The 16,544-nt window shown below is 38.4% G+C and overlaps 1 protein-coding gene across 1 annotated transcript in view; it reads left to right on the plus strand.

Annotated features, from left to right (window-relative positions):
- The window catches only part of SGTB (small glutamine rich tetratricopeptide repeat containing beta), a 46,572-nt gene that overhangs the window by 6,697 nt on the left and 23,331 nt on the right, over window positions 1-16,544 (plus strand). The window contains exons 3-5 of the mRNA XM_039255500.1: window positions 4,928-5,031; window positions 8,882-8,951; window positions 14,871-14,970. Coding sequence (XP_039111431.1) covers window positions 4,928-5,031; window positions 8,882-8,951; window positions 14,871-14,970 — 274 coding nt within the window. The remainder of the gene's footprint in view (window positions 1-4,927; window positions 5,032-8,881; window positions 8,952-14,870; window positions 14,971-16,544) is intronic.

The raw sequence follows: 16,544 nt of genomic DNA on the forward strand, positions 1-16,544 counted from the left end.
ATTTGATTCTTTTGGCTGGATAATTAATAAGATAGTCCTGAGTTCTTTCCATATTACCCTCATCCCACATAATATCACCTACTTTTTTGCCTTCCTTTTGCTGGAAAACTCCTTGAAAGAGCGGTCTATGCTTACCTTTTCGAATCCCCCTCCTTCTTTTCTTTCTTGAACCCATTCCAGTCGGACCTTTGCCTCAGTCTCTCCATCTTCAGTGTCATCATCAAGGCCAAACACTTTGGCAGCTAGGTTTATCTATCAAACAATTCTTTTTGCTTATACAGAGAATCTAAAATAGTCAAACTCATAGAAGCAGGAAGCAGAACGGTGGTTGCCAGAGTTGGGGGAAGGAGAAATTGGGGAGGTGATTGTCAAAGAGGACAAAGTTTCACTTATGCAAGATAATCAAATTCTGGAGGCTTACTACTCTTCACAGTGCCTGTCATTAGCTGCTGTATACTTACAATTTGGTAGGAAGATATATCCTGGGTTAAGTGTTCTTACTACACATGTACATACAATAATAAAAGTGGTAAGAGCAAACTTTGGGACGTGATGAGTATGTCTCTTGATTCAATCGTGGTAATGGTTTCATGGGTGTATACTGATCCTCAAATTCATCAAGTTATAGATGTTAAATATGAGCAGCTTTCTGTATGTCAACCATACTTCAGTAAAGGAGTTTGAAAAAACACACACCAAATAATTGTGTTTCAAACAAAGCAGCCGCCTCCTTTAATGATATTTAATTGAGTCTAGTATGTACCACATATGTGTTTTAAGATCAGTGGCTGCAGCGTTACAGAAGCTAGACTGATTTGCCTCAACAGGATAGAGCATAAACAAAGTCCTCAGTTACCACATGGACTTTTCACCTGTCTGTGTTTACCACCGCAGTTACATCCTCTGGTTTTTGGTTAAGGTCTTGGTTGTGGACTATCCTTCCTTCCCATGTCTGTAAACTAATGGTTTGGAGGAGAGAAGTGCCCTTCTCTACAGATTTTATTGTTGTTATTTCCTCTGTAATTAAACTATTACTTCCACTGTAAACAAAGAAGTAGATTAAATTTATTGAATACCTACTATTTGCCAGATATGTTAAAATCAGAGATGAGTAAGATATAGGTCTTATCCTTATGGAGACAGTCTAATGTGGGAGATAAACATTTAAGAGCACGTCCTTTAGTATGATAAGTAAAATAATAGAGACTTGTACCAGTATGTGTTAACATGGCACAGTAAAGGAAATGACCCGTCTGATCAGGGAGGAAAGATATTGATCAAGAATAAATATATACACATAAACACACACATTTACATTTACAATTTACATTACATTATTATTATTGTTGTTGTTTACATGAACTGACTTCATGTCAGTGGGAGCCTATTTTCTTATGGTCCAATGTTTTTAGTGCTGGAACAACTGCAGTGTGAAAACAAGTGCTTGGCAATAATAGAAGTCACGAGAATAAGGAATGGGTAAACAGTGAATTATTTTCTATGTTAAAGACAGTCTGGCTTCTTGTGGTTGGTAATTCAGTTGCTTATTAATGTTCGTTTATTTATTTAAAAATTTTTTTAAATGTTTTACTTATGGGGCACCTGAGTGGCTCAGTCAGTTAAGCGTCCGACTTCAGCTCAGGTCATGATCTCACGGTTCATGGGTTCGAGCCCTGCGTCAGACTCTGTGCTGACAGCTAGCTCAGAGCTTGGAGCCTGTTTCAGATTCTGTTTCTCACTCTCTCTCTGACCCTCCCCTGCTCACACTGTCTCTCTCTCTCTGTCTCTCTCAGAAATAAATAAACATTGGGGCACCTGGGTGGCTCAGTCACTTAAGCATCTGACTTTGACTCAGGTCAAAATCTCACCGTTGGGGGGTTTGAGCCCCATGTTTGGCTCTGCACTGACAGCTCAGAGCCTGGGGCCTGCTTTGGTTTCTGTGTCTCCCTCTCTCTGCCCCTCCCCCCACTTCAAAAATGAATAAATGTTTAAAAATTTAAGAAAAAAGAAATAAATAAAACATTAAAAATTAAAAAAAATTTTTTTTAAATATTTTACTTATTTTTGAGAGAGAGAGAGAGATAGAGACAAAGTGTGAGTGGGAGAGGAGCAGAGAGAGAGGGAGACGCAGAATCTGAAGCAGGTTCCAGGCTCTGAGCTGTCAGAGCCCAACGCAGGGCTCGAACTCAAGGACCATGAGATCATGACCTGAGTTGAAATCAGACACTTAACCGACTGAGCCACCCAGGCACCCCAATGTTTGTTTATTTTTGATAGAGAAAGCGTGTGCAGGGGAGGGACAGAGAGAGAGGGAGACAGATGATCTGCTCACAGCAGAGAGCCTGATATGGGGCTCAGACTCACAAACCATGAGATCATGATCTGAGCCAAAGTTGAACGCTTAACTGACTGAGTCACCCACCTGCCCTGGTTTGATCCCTTTTCTAAGGAGAATTGTTCTGTGGATAGTAAAAGTAATAGTATTTCCATTATGACAGAGGTGTTTTTCTCAGGGCCACAGTTAATACATAATGTATACTTTAAAAGTCATACACAAATATAAATGAATCTGTAATCAGTCAGACAGAGGGAGATGAATACTGTATGATCTCTCTTATATGTGGAGAGCTAATAAATAAACAAACAAACCAAGCACAGAGGTACAGAAAAGAGATTGGCAGTTATCAGAGGTGGGGCATGGAGGTGAGAGTAATGGGAGAAGTGTTTTTGTTTCGTTTTGTTTTTAGTTTAAATACATTGCATACAAGTAATATTAAAAGTCATACACAAATATATGTGAATCTATCCCACACTGTTGGGAAGTACACTGGACCTTTGGCCACATTCTTATCTTGTGGAGCCAGAAGACAATTCCTTTTCAAAGGAGAGCATTCTCAAGATGAGGATCTGCCTCCATTCATCTCAGTGAGTACTTGTAGGAAGGATCCACTTGTAGAAAGGATCCAGAATCTATAAGGAACTCACCAAACTACACGCCCGAAAAACAAACAACCCAGTGAAGAAATGGGCAGAAGATATGAACAGACACTTCTCCAAAGAGGACATCCAGATGGCCAACAGACACATGAAACGATGCTCAGCATCCCTCCTCATCAGGGTAATGCAAATCAAAACCACACTGAGATACCACCTCACGCCAGTCAGAGTGGCTAAAATGAGCAAATCAGAGAACTCTAGATGCTGGCGAGGATGTGGAGAAACGAGCACCCTCCTACACTGTTGGTGGGAATGTACACTGGTACAGCCCCTCTGGAAAACAGTGTGGAGGTTCCTCAGGAAACTAACAATAGAACTCCCCTAGGACCCAGCAAGAGCACTGCTAGGAATTTACCCAAGGGATACAGGAGTGCTGATGTATAGGAGCACATGGACCCCAATGTTCATAGCAGCACTCTCCACAATAGCTAAAACATGGAAAGAGCCTAAGTGTCCATCAACAGATGAATGGATCAAGAAGATGTGGTTTATCTATACCATGGAATACTCCATGGCAATGAGAAACAATGAAATCTGGCCATGTGTAGCAACATGGATGGACCTTGAGGGTGTTATGCTGAGCGAAATAAGTCAGGCAGAGAAGGACAAATATCATATGTTTGCACGTATAGGAGGATTAGGAGGAACTTGACGGAGGACCAAGGGGGAGAAGAAGGGGAAATGGTGGGGGAAAGGGAGAGAGGCAAACCAGGAGAGACTCTTGAATGCTGAGAACAAACTGAGGACTGATGGATGTGGGGGGGAGGGGGGATGGGCATGGAGGAGGACACTTGTGGGGATGAGCACTGAGTGTTATGTGGAAACTAATTTGACAATAAACTATTTGTAAAAAAAAAAAAAAAAGAAAGAAAGGACTGGGTATCTTTGTTCCCTGTAATTGCCCTGGCTTGAACTCCTTATGTTTAGATCATTTAAGTAGGAACCCACCTGGTTTTCTGCTTCCATTTTCTCCTTCAGCTTGTCTTTCTAATCCATTCTCTGCATTCCTACCAAACTTTTAGTTCTAAACACAAGTACACTTTTGTTACTCTGCTTCACCAAATTCTTTATGGCCTTCCATTTGCCCATAGTGTGAGGTGCACATTCTTTAAGACTGTTATGTGAGGTGCCTTGTCATTCAGTAACAGACTTGCCTTCTAGCATCATCTCCCACCGTGTCTTTCTACCTTGTCTGTACTCTGGCCGTATCAGTTATCTTGTCATATACCAACTGCAGATGACCCCCTTTATCACCATTTAACATGCTGCATATTTTTGTGTTTCTCTAACTCCTTCTCTTAAATGTAAGCTTCATCACATGGATAATGATTTTTGCCTTTAGATCAACTGCTGTATTTCTACCACCTTGGAACAGCACCTTGCACATAGTAGATGCTTAGGGTAAATTTGTATGCATGAATGAGTTTTTTAAAGCTGACCTATCTTTATATAAGTAAATATATCGGGATTAATATTTAGTGCTTCCTCTGCGCCAGAAACTGCTTCTGTCACTATTTTTTGGTCAGGTTGAGAATTCTGTTTCTCACATTAAAAAAGAAGATGTTTTTGTTTGTTTTATTCAGAGCATTAGAACATTGGTGGATAATCAGATATTGGTAGGGAAGAGTAAGTTATTGTTAATGACTTGCTTCGGCAAGAATATGATGCAATGGATATATTGAGAAATTATATTCTAGGTAACATCTTTCTTTAAGTGAGGAATAAAAAAATCAAGTTGTCTTCCTTCAACAGCTGGTCTATAAACAGAAATCCCTATGTAGCTGAACCATTTAGTTTTCCTTATGTTCTGTGATCATAAATACTGAATTACCACAGATTGCATGAAGAGCAGATTTCCACCAGGAAAAAAAAAAGGTTGTTTCTTTTTTTAGGTTGCTAATTTTTTTTTTCTATTCACATTTATTTCAAGTTGCAATTCAGTGCTTGGAGACAGTTTTTAAAATCAGCCCAGAAGATACTCATCTAGCGGTTTCACAGCCTTTGGCAGAAATGTTCAGCAATTCCTTCTGTAAGGTAACCTGTCACTGTTTTCTCCGTGGTATCTGATTAAGTAGAACTATAATATTCTATTGAGTTCTTAATATTTGAGGGGCCAGGCCTTTAAGTAACTGACTTCTTCCTGGGTGTAAGGTAGATAGTTCACATGGATATGATGTAGGAACTAAAATGTAACTCTTTTAATGTACTTTTAGATTTTCATATTAGTAGCTCTTCTCATTCTTTCACCTTCTTTTATATTTAGTGGTACGCTTTTTAAGTCCTTCACGGTATCTGAGCATTTTTAGATTTCTGACATCTGAATTAACATTCCCTTAAAGCATGGAATACAAGATAAAAACAAAATTTTCCTGTTTACGAAGCAACTATGTAGAAATAGATTCATCGGGAGTTGAATCATCCCGTTGAACCAGGTGTCATCAAATTTGGCCATTGTAAGCGCTCTTTAAAACAGGAGAAGGTTCGGGCTCAGTGTGCAAACCCAACACCGAAAACCGGGTTTCTGGCGCCTGCCCTTGAGTACTGTTTCCATGGTCTCTGGTTCTGGCCTTTTCAGGGAACGTGACCATAAATCTGAAAAATTTTCAGGAGACTGAGTTTAGGGCCCCAGGGTGATTTCCCAGGCGTTTTTTGGCTACATTTTGATGCCTCATGAACTCATTTTGTTATTCTAGTTCTGTATTCAAGCTTCAGTACAGAAGGAGGCACTCAGGAGAGAGGCTGAATCATGGAGTGTATATTTAAGCCTGGCAGGGACACTGCTGAGAATACCACATTGACTGTTTCTAGAACTTGTGAGAAGAGATTCTGAGAGTTGCAGTGAAGATGGCAATTTGGCAGTAAACTGTTCTCTTTTTCTATTCTTGGAAAAAGAATAACGCAGTTATCACACAGATGAATTCTAATTATATAACGAAGATGTAAGGGTTCAGTGACGTGTCTCTGCACTCCTCATCAGAGAATTCCCTTTTTCTTCACTCCGGTTGCTATGGCTCTTTCATTGCCTGGGCTTCCGGCCTCCTCAGGGAACCCCATTTCAGTGGCTGGACATGCCCGAGGCTCAAGCCGACCTTCTTTAACTCCCAGAAGCCTGCGAGGCCTGTGCTGAAGACAACACTTGGATGTGCTCACTCCTTAGTTCCTGTCCCTGTTGACCTAGTACTGAAGAGATCAGAATTTTTCTTTACCTCCCAGAAAGCTCAAATTGACTTTTGTACTGTTTAAATAGGACTCTTTTTTTGTGTGTGTGCCTCTCTTACTATTTCTCTCTGTATTTAATTGTAAACATTTTTTACTTGATATTTTTAAAGTATAATTTCTTAAAACGGGCTCCGTTGTGTATCCGCATAGTGTTATTTGTGGTATCACTCCTTTGTTTGCTCTATTTAACAGCAGCAACTTCATTACATATGTGTTTGTTAGCAGAGTACAACAGACAGGGTCTAAAACTTGCCTAGAACAGCATAAGATTGTCGTAATTAAAGAAGTTATTTGTCTCCCTCCAGCCATAAAAAAGAATGAAATTTTGCCATTTGCAACAACATAGACGAAGCTAGAGTATAATGTAAGTGAAGTAAGTCAGTCAGAGAAAGACACATCCCATATGATTTCACTCATGGGGAATTTCGAAAACAAACAAGCAAAGGGAAAATCAAAAAGGGGGACAGAGACAAACCCAGAAGAAGACTCTTAACTACAGAGAACAAACTGCTGCCTACCAGAGGGGAGGTGGGTGGGAGGATGGAGAAAATAGGGGATGGAGATTAAGGAAGGCATTTGCTGTGACGATCATCTGGTGAGGTATAGAATTGTTGAATCACTATACTGTACACCCGAAACTAATATAATATTGTATATTAACTAATTGGAATTAAAATAAAAACTTAAAAAATTTTAAATTATTTGTCTCAACAAGTGTCCATGGTTGTTAGGTCTGTCATTTTAGTTTCAGGATACTGGTCTTCGTCTTCTGTTTCCTCCCCCACCCCCCATTAAATTTATATACTAAATGGATTCATTTCTTTTATATAAAGCAGGTAACACTCATACCCACATTGTGGCCTGCTCAAATACATTTAATGAATGTATTTCAAAGTTCTACAACCATGGTGATTTCATTTAAAAAATTCAGAAGAATTTAGAAGACAGAATGGATTAGAATCCATTTCTTAATATGCTATTTTTCTGGCTCAAAAAGTCACTCCCCCACTCCCTGCATTAACTACCCAGGCTTCTTAGAAAAATGTAAAATAGAAGAAACCCTGAAAGCAAGCACTGCAAGTCAATAATGTGTCTTTGAACTACACTTATATTCCATGAAACTCCAGCCAGTTTTAAGTAGTGACCTCTAGTTGTAAGGATTCCTATTTGGATTCTATTTTTATTCTAATACTTTATGTTTATAAAAACTGATTATATAGAAAGATTTAAAAAAGAACAACTCAGATACTTTATTAATGATTTTGTACTTGTGAATATTTTTGTGTGTAATTAGCAACGTATATTTCCATAGTTGCAGCTGTCAAGTTTATTGAGACTTTAGTCAAGAGAAATATAATGGTTAGGGATGCCTGGGTGGCTCAGTCACTTAAGGGTCCAACTCTTGGTTTCAGCTCAGGTCATAATCTCATGAATTTGTGGGTTCTAGCCCCACACTGGGCTCTATGCTGACAGTGTGGAGCCTGCTTTGGATTTTCTCTCTACCTCTCTCTCTACCCCTTCCCCACTCATGCTTCTCTGTCTTTTTCAAAATAAATAAATGGTGGATATATTCTAAGTGTAGTGTATAGGTATATTAGCTACAAATTAAGTTTTCTTGAAAACTGTAGACTTATTCATGAACTTTAGAGTCAAGTGTAAAAGAAACAGAAGTTAGAAAAGACCTTTCAAGGGGTACCTGGGTTGCTCAGTCAGTTAAGCCTCCGACTTCGACTCATGTGATGATCTCACCTGTCGTGGGTTCAAGCCTCATTCGGGCTCTGTGCTGGCATCTGTGTCCGATTCTGTGTCTCCCTCTCTCTCTGCTCCTCCCCTGCTTGCCCTTTGTCCTTCTCTCAAAAATAAATAAACATTAAAATAAACTTTTTTAAAAAAAAAGATCTTTCAAAAATGGGAAAACACACTGTGTTCCAATCGCCACTCAAGATATTTCTAAATGCCCCTTTGGTTTGAACATTAGTAATGCAAAAGAGGTTTGAGGATGATAGTAGCTACTGAAAACAGGAAATTTACATTGCCTTTTTAATGATAAATTAATATATGTCCACTTTTAAAAAATCGGTCAACATGGAAAGATAGAAAGAAGAAACTGAAAACTTTACCTCTAAATATTACTGTTAACTTTTCTCATTAGACCTTTCCTGTCTTTGTTTTTTTAGCCTGTGTGCATGTCTATGTGTACATGCACATATTTAAATAACAGGATCATATGATTAATGCTTCTTTTTATAAACTGTGAATTTGACTTAGGATATCTCTTTGCATATTAAACATTATGCTTCAAGGTTTTTATTAATATAAATAATCTCTTGAATATATTTCTATTCCTATTCTTTGTATACTGATTATTTCTACTTGTTGTTCATGAAGTAGGGTTTTTTCATAGAGGAAAAGCAAGTAAAAAATTTGATTCACATTAGCTTGTTATCTTCTAGAAAAATTCTAGGTGTTCATTTTTCTAAAAAAGTGTGTGAGAGGACCTTTCCTCTATTTCTTTGTAACCACTATTACTTACAGTCAGATTTCATCATGTGTAATTATAGGTGATTTACTGTAATACAGTTTATTTATTATTTATAGTTCTATGGTATGACTTTTTTGTGCAGGCAGATGGAAACACTATACATTGATTTTTATTTAATTTCAGAATGACATTTTGCCTCTCTCAAACTCAGTGCCTGAAGATGTGGGAAAAGCTGACCAATTAAAAGATGAAGGTGAGTGTTTCATAGAGAAATTACTATTTAGTAAAACTTCATGAAACTCTGGAGAAAGCAACCCTGTCATTTGGTAAGAATCTGTTTTACACTGCCAAGTCTCACTGTCATAAGTCCACATGGTATTTTTGAAACACAAATGAATGTGATATGGAAGAAGCCTGGAAACCTAGAGTGGCTTGTGGGCAATAATATAGTTATGCCTTGCTTCAAGAGAAGCAGATCTGCTGTGAATAAAACTTGCAAAACAAGTAACTTAAGGGGTGATTACTTATAACTGAATTTGCTGAATGTACTCTGGGATTCCAAATTCTTTTTTATGAACAGAGGAATATAATTTTCAGTGTTAATTTAACTTTTGTTTTTTTTTTTAATTTAACTTTTGTATATAGTGTTTTTGAGTTCTTTGATATTTATTAATACATGTACGCATGTGGTGCTTGACTTAAGTATTTATTACCACATTTGACTACTACATTATTATAGTTTTCAGTACTGGCTCTTGAGTCATTTTTGGTTTCAGTAAGTTGCTGTTGAGATCTGTGTTTAATTTTTTCTGTCATGTCATTATGTTAAACTATAGAGGAGAGTTAGGTCAGGCGCACACAAGATTTGTACTAAGAAGTTCTAGGGTAGAGTCTTGTATTAGCAGTAAATGAGAGCCACAACATTCCGTGTCATATAGGCAGAGATTTATTAGGGAATATGCCACATTCAGAAGCTATACAAAATTGGTTCAGAACCATTTCCTGGACTTGAAACTGAAGAAAGCAGTTTAGTTAAAAGCAAAACAAAACAAAAAAACCACAATCACTTCATGTCTAAAAAGGTAGATATGGAAGAGAGTATGCTTTTCCTATTTCTTGGGTCTTACCCTCTCTATTAAATTTTTATTATAAGTATACACCTATATCACTGTTTTTTTTTTATTTTTTTTTTAATATTTTTTATTTATTTATAGGAGAGAGAGAGAGAGAGACAGCGTGAGCAGGGGAGGGTCAGTGAGAGAGGGAGTCACAGACTGAAACAGGCTCCAGGCTCTGAGCCGGCAGTCAGCACAGAGCCCAACGAGGGGCTCGAACCCACAAACCGCGAGAACATGACCTAAGCGAAAATCAGACGCAAAACCGACTAAGCCACCCAGGCGCCCCTGTTTTTTTTTTTTTAAATATGTCACTTCTTTCATTGGCTGCATAGTGCTTCATAGTACTGATAGACCATGATTTACCTACCTAACCAGATAATTTTGTAACCTTAGATAACATTGTCTTAATACCTTTGTCTATATTTTTACTGTTATGTGATTATCTTCACGGGATTACGTTATGAAGTTCTGTATTTCCAACAAATAGGCTGATTTCAATTTTCAATTTCTTACTTCCTCTGAGAAATTATACTATTCTAGTGGCTTAAAATTATAGAAGAGTATGACTTTCATAAATTACATGCGAAATTAAGTAACAACTAGCTCCTTGTTTTCATTTGAATTAACAGTAATCCCCAAAGAGTTTGAATTTAAACTATCTAGATGGAAGTGCATTTTTCATATGTTTAGTTTCCAGTTGAAACAATTTAATCTGATGTTTTCTTCCCTCGCTCTGAGTTTTGTAGTGTGTGAAATCCTCAGTGATGCAGTGTATTTTCCATTATGCTTGCTTTTAAAGCTCTCTTGGTTTAGGTCTAGTAATGATATTGAATAAATGGAAAATTGAGATTTTATTTTTGGCCCTCGTGTTTGCTCCCTCTGCATGCAGAACACTGGGAGATTGCATTCCCCACAGAGTTTGCTTTGATGTAATGAATGTTGGTAAAATGAGGATTAGGAGAATATGCAGGCTGAGACTCATTTACTGCTCCAGCATGGGTAACTGAATTACTTACTGCTTTCCCCTTTAACCACAAAAGATTTTGTTCTTTTTGTTTCTTTTTTTACTATGAGAGGGAGAGAGAGAGAGAGAGAGAGTGAGAGAGTGAGCATGTGCACGACCAGGGGGTGGAAAGGGGACAGAGGCAGAGAGAGAGAGAGAGGGAGAGAGAGAGAGAGAGAAAGAGAGGAAGCGAGAATCTCAAGTCGGCACCAGGCTCAGCACAGAGCCTGAAGCAGGGCTCGACCCCACAACCCTGGGATCATGACCCGAGCAGAAATCAAAAGTCAGACTTGTCACATCTGAGACATATTACAAAGTTAAAGCAATAGTTACTTTATACAGGTTTTTATTCATATGAACACTGATGGGTGCTGTAGTTTGTCAAGAATAAGGTTTTTCCAGGCTGCCTGTTAACACTTGTCTGTGTTCATCAAGGGTTCTGGCCAGGTGGTACCTTCCTAGAAGGTGTCTTTCAAATATTTTTGTGTGCTTCATTTGTAAAGAGTTGCAGTAAGTTGAGACAAAACCAAGATGGTTTCATTTGGTGATTCCCTGACACATCACAAAAATATGGACATAATTTGTAGGTTGTCTTTTTTTTATATTTATTTTTGAGAGAGAGAGACAGAGAGACAGAGAGAGACAGAGAGACAGAGAACGAGTGAGGAAGGGGCAGAAAGAGAGGTAGACATAGAATCCAAAGCAGGCTCCAGGCTATGAGCTGTCAGCACAGAGCCTGACACAGGGCTGGAACCTATGAACTGTGAGATCATGACCTGAGCTGAAGTCGGACACTTAACTGACTGAGCCACTCAGGTGCCTCTTATAGGTTGTCTTGATAATTAAAGGAGACAATTTTATAGGAGAGTGCCACATAAGTATAAAGTGCTATACAGTGTTCGGTTATATTTATCTTTACAAATTTCTGGATTTGTTTTTTTAAGAAAATTTTTTTATGTTTTATTCATTTCTGAGAGAGACAGAGAGACAGCATGAACAGGGGAGGGTCAGAGAGAGAGAAAGATAAAGAATCTGAAATAGCCTCCAGGCTTTGAGCTAGCTGTCAGCACAGAGCCCGATGCGAGGCTCGAACCCACGAATGGTGAGATCATGACCAGAGCCCAAGTCAGACGCTTAACTGACTGAGCCACCCAGGTGCCCCACAAATTTCTGCATTTGTGTCCTGAATATTTGCATATTGGATATTTTGTGACTTGAGGCTTATTGTTAATATGTATAAATATATACATAGTATATATATATATATAGTGTATAAACAATATAGTTTGTAGACTTTTGGTAGGGTGGTTTATAAGAAAATACATACAATAGATTTTAATAATAATTATTATTATAATAATACCACTCTACTACCAAATGATCTGTCACAGCTGCTAACTCAGGAAAGGAACAGGTGAGCTCTGGCACTGGGGCCAGCTGCTCTGTCCCCTGGAATCTCAAGGGGGCTGAAGAGTCAGAAGCACAGCTCCTGGCTGGGTTTGCCAACGCTCTAGCTGAACAAACTCAGATAAACTCCTAAACTCATTGCAAGAGTAGCCAAAAACTCAGGAGAGGAGGGTTTGGGAAAGAGAAAGGAGAAATTTACATTGCGTCCCAGCAGCCAGGGAGGTGGCAGTCTCAAGCCTTTATGAGTAACCACCTCTCTGCCCACAAGATGAACACCTAGAGTTTTACAGGCAGAGGTTAAGAGGGGTATGAGCTAGAGAGCCCGGAGGTAGTATGTGATCACAGCTGGGGATCAGAATGTTTTCAGCACGTATCTAGGGCAGGGAAAGGGACTTGAGGGGTGTGGTCTTCTAGGCATGACCTTGCTATCAGGGCTTTTCTACGCCTAGCAGTTGGAATGTTCTGTCATTGCACAACACCTTCATCATTGCCTCAAGAAAGTGTGATAAGAAATAAGAACAATGGATTTTTAGAGCATGAGTTAAGTAGTCTTGTCATTTTCTGGTGTTAACTGTTAGGGTGTATAGTTGAACAACAGGGCACCATAAGATCCCCAAGACAAAAAGACCCAAGAACAACAGGAAAACCCAGTTTTTTTTTTTTGTTTTTGTTTTTGTTTTTTTTTTACATGGGTTAAGCAAATCTATTTCAGTACCTTGGCTCATGTAGTTAATTTCTTGCTCTATCATAAAAACTATGTAATCCTCTTAGCTTCTTTAGAGGCTTTATATTCATTACTTTTGGGGGGTGGGGATCTAAATTAGTTTTTTAAATTATAAAAACATCTTTATTGTAAATAAAATTTGCTCCTTTGAAGTGTACAAATTCAGGGGTGCCTGGGTGGCTGGCTCAGTTGGTTAAGCGCTGACTTCTGTTCAGGTCATGATCTCATGGCTGATGAGTTCCAGCCCTGTGTCCGGCTTTGTCCTGATGGCTCAGAGCCTCCAGCCTGCTTCAGATTCTGTGTCTACCTGTCTCTCTGCCCTACCCCTGCTTACACTCTCTCTCTCTCTCAAAAATAAACCTTAAAAACAAATTTTTAAGTGTACAAGTTCATTGGTTTTGTAGTATATTTACAGAGTTGTGCAGCCATTACCACAATGACAGAACACTTTTTAAAGCAAGGTGAAGGTCTGTTTCTTTTTTTTATGTTTATTTACGAGAGAGAGAATGAGCAGGGAAAGGGCAGAGAGGGGGAGAGAGAATCCCAGGCAAGCTCCCCACTGTCAGAACAGAGCCCGACTGTGGAGTTCGAACCCAGAACAGTGAGATCATGACCTGAGCTGAGATCAAGAGTCTGATGCTTACCCAACTGAGCCACCCAATCACACTTCATTTTTTATTCTTAATTTGCAGTAACTTTGGCATACTTTTAGATCCTTCTGTCAACCTGCCTTCCCTTTAATCTTCCTATTCCTGTTCCCTGAAAGTTACACTCTCCTCCTCTGGTTAAGTAGCTAAGGATCTATTAAAAGCCAAAGCTAATAGATCTTCTAGTTTAGAGAAAGCTTGGAGGAATAACCGAGGCTTTTGTGATGTAAATCCTTCCTCTTAATCCCAGTGTTTTAAAATATCAAATTGTACAGTGGTTCTTATCAGTGAGCAGGACACATTTTTCCCTTTAATGGAATACAAAAGATAGCCAACAGGAAATCCCCGTATTTTGCTGACTAGTTGTTAATTCTTTCTAGAAATTAATGCCCAGCAGTCCCCTTTAAGAAATCTATCTCTGGATGGGGTAGCACAAAAAAATATGATCTTCCATGATCTTATTTACGTGATTAATTTTACTAGCTTCTCCATACAGCAGAGTTCTGAGATTTGGGCTATTCAGTAGGGTTTTTATTTTTGATTGTTTGTTTTTTGTTTATATATCTTGAGAGAGAGAATGTGGGAGGGGGAGAGAAAGAAGGAAAGAGAATTCCAAGCAGGCTGCACACTGTCAGCCTGGAGCCCAACTCGGGCCTCAATCCTATGAACCTTAGCCTAAATCGAGTGTCAGATGCTTAACTGACTGAGACACCCAAGTGCCACATAGCAGTGGTATGTTTTGACAAGGGAAGGAGTAGATAATGAGATGATGATTGAGAAGGGAGTTGCATCTGGAAAAGGGTGGGCAGCTCTCAAAGGAAGGGGGGAGATGAAGATACGGAAGGTGAGAAGAGATTAGATTTTGCCATGAGATATTCATAATCATTGCATTTACTCACTTATTGAAAACCCTGGATTTAATAAGGTATACAAACATTAATAGTTTTAAGACTTTACATTGTTAAAATCATTCAAACACACTGATGGCTAAGGAGTATCAACTGTACAGTAAAATATAAAATTTATCTCTAGTGCCACTGACAAATCCTGTTGACAGGGTGCCTGGCTCACTCAGTTTGTAGAGCATGCGACTCTTGATCTCAAGGTGATGAGTTCAAGTCCCATACTGAGGGTAGAGTTTACTGAAAAAATAAAGAGAAGAAAAATCACATTGCTAACCTTCATATTATTGTAGTTTTCTATGATTAAAATGTATCTTTCAGACTTTTGTGTGTGTGTGTATTGTGCTTACGGTACGTATTGATTACTTTAGGCAATAACCACATGAAAGAAGAAAATTATGCTGCTGCCGTGGATTGTTACACACAGGCGATAGAACTGGATCCAAATAATGCAGTTTATTATTGCAACAGGTAAACTGGCACTGTTGTGGGGGGTTTACAGTTCTCAAACTAATTTGTATCAATAGCACTGAAAATTTATTGTGAAATAAATTTACTTTGTAAAACTTACTTGGAAAATTTGAAAATTCAGGAAAGTATAAACAAGGAAATATAACCCATAAAATCACCATTCAGAGATAGTCACTGTTATTAATTAACCTGTGGCATATTTTGTTTGATGTCACCAATTTTAGATTCATTGTTATTCAGGAGGTATATCATAAACATATCCTTATTTTCTTGAAACTTTTGATAAACAATCTTTAAATGGATACAAATTAGTCTATTATTACCTCTTAATCTTTTTTATATTTCTAGCACCTATCATTGTGGCTGGCAAACAAGCACTAGTTATTTTTTAATAAAGGTATAAATGTACCTTATTATTTTTTAATGTACTTTATATAACTCCTGATCTACTGGTAGACTTTGAGATTGTTCCTTTTTTTTTTTTTTCTATATGATGAAGTTGCAATGAACTCTGTTTCTCAAATTATTTTCTGAAATTCCGATTTTCTGGACTTTTGAGTTTATCTTTGGAACTGCATTCAGTTGATTTAACAGTGTAAACATTATAATTTGTTGATGCTAATTGCAAAATTGTTCAAACTTGTTTGAAAAATTATGAAAATTGATTTCCTTCCCTGGAAGTATATGAGCGTATCTGGTTTTACCACGTCCTTATCAGCACTAAGTACTTGAGTTGCTGTTATTTATTGTTAATTTAATATTTTTATTTTAGTAGGAATTGTTCTAATTTATATTTAATTACTGGTAAGGTTGGACATTTTTCAAACGATGGCCATTTGTGTGTGTGTGTTTGTTTTTTCTTAAAGTTATCTCTTTGTACCTGTGCCAGGCCTTAGCCTGTTTGACTGCATACTTCCTTCTTTCCCTGTTCTACCCTTTTTAAATAGAGGGTCTGATCCCTAGAGTCGACATTTCCCAGGCCCCTTTGTCACCTGAGTTTTGTCTAGGTTCAGCCACAGAAGGTTCTGGCAAGAGATTGGAAGGGAGAAGGCGGGTTTTTATTCATCTTTTTACATCAAGGTATTTATCTAGCAGGGGCTGCTTCTCATCCTTGTCTCCAGCTCCCACCCAAGACACCTGCTATGGTCACAGCTTTGGCCAGGTGATGTTGGCTTTTGGACTCTGCACTTGGTCCTGCATCTTAGGGATGGTTATGGCTCCTGCTGTCCCTCATCTCTGGATTGCTGCACAACTCCCTGTTTGGCATTTTAGCTCTTCCATCAACTGTGTAATGAATTCCCTGAACTAAAATAATCTGTTTTAAATATTAAAGTTCCAGTAGTACTCTCTGCAATGGTGGAAATGTTCTATATCTGCATTGTTCCATATAGTAGCCACTAGCCAGAGTGGCTTTTGACCACCTGACATGTGTCTAGTGCAAATGAGAAAGTAAATTTGTAGTGTTGAATTGATTGAAGATCAATTAAAACATTTTTTTTTACATTTATTTATTTTTGAGAGATAGGGGCGAGTGGGGGAGGGGCAGAGAGAGAGGACACACAGAATCCCCAGTG

Source organism: Hyaena hyaena, unplaced genomic scaffold (genome assembly GCF_003009895.1).
Source record: "Hyaena hyaena isolate Hyena2069 unplaced genomic scaffold, ASM300989v1 scaffold_530, whole genome shotgun sequence".
In the NCBI taxonomy this organism is placed as follows: domain Eukaryota; kingdom Metazoa; phylum Chordata; class Mammalia; order Carnivora; family Hyaenidae; genus Hyaena; species Hyaena hyaena.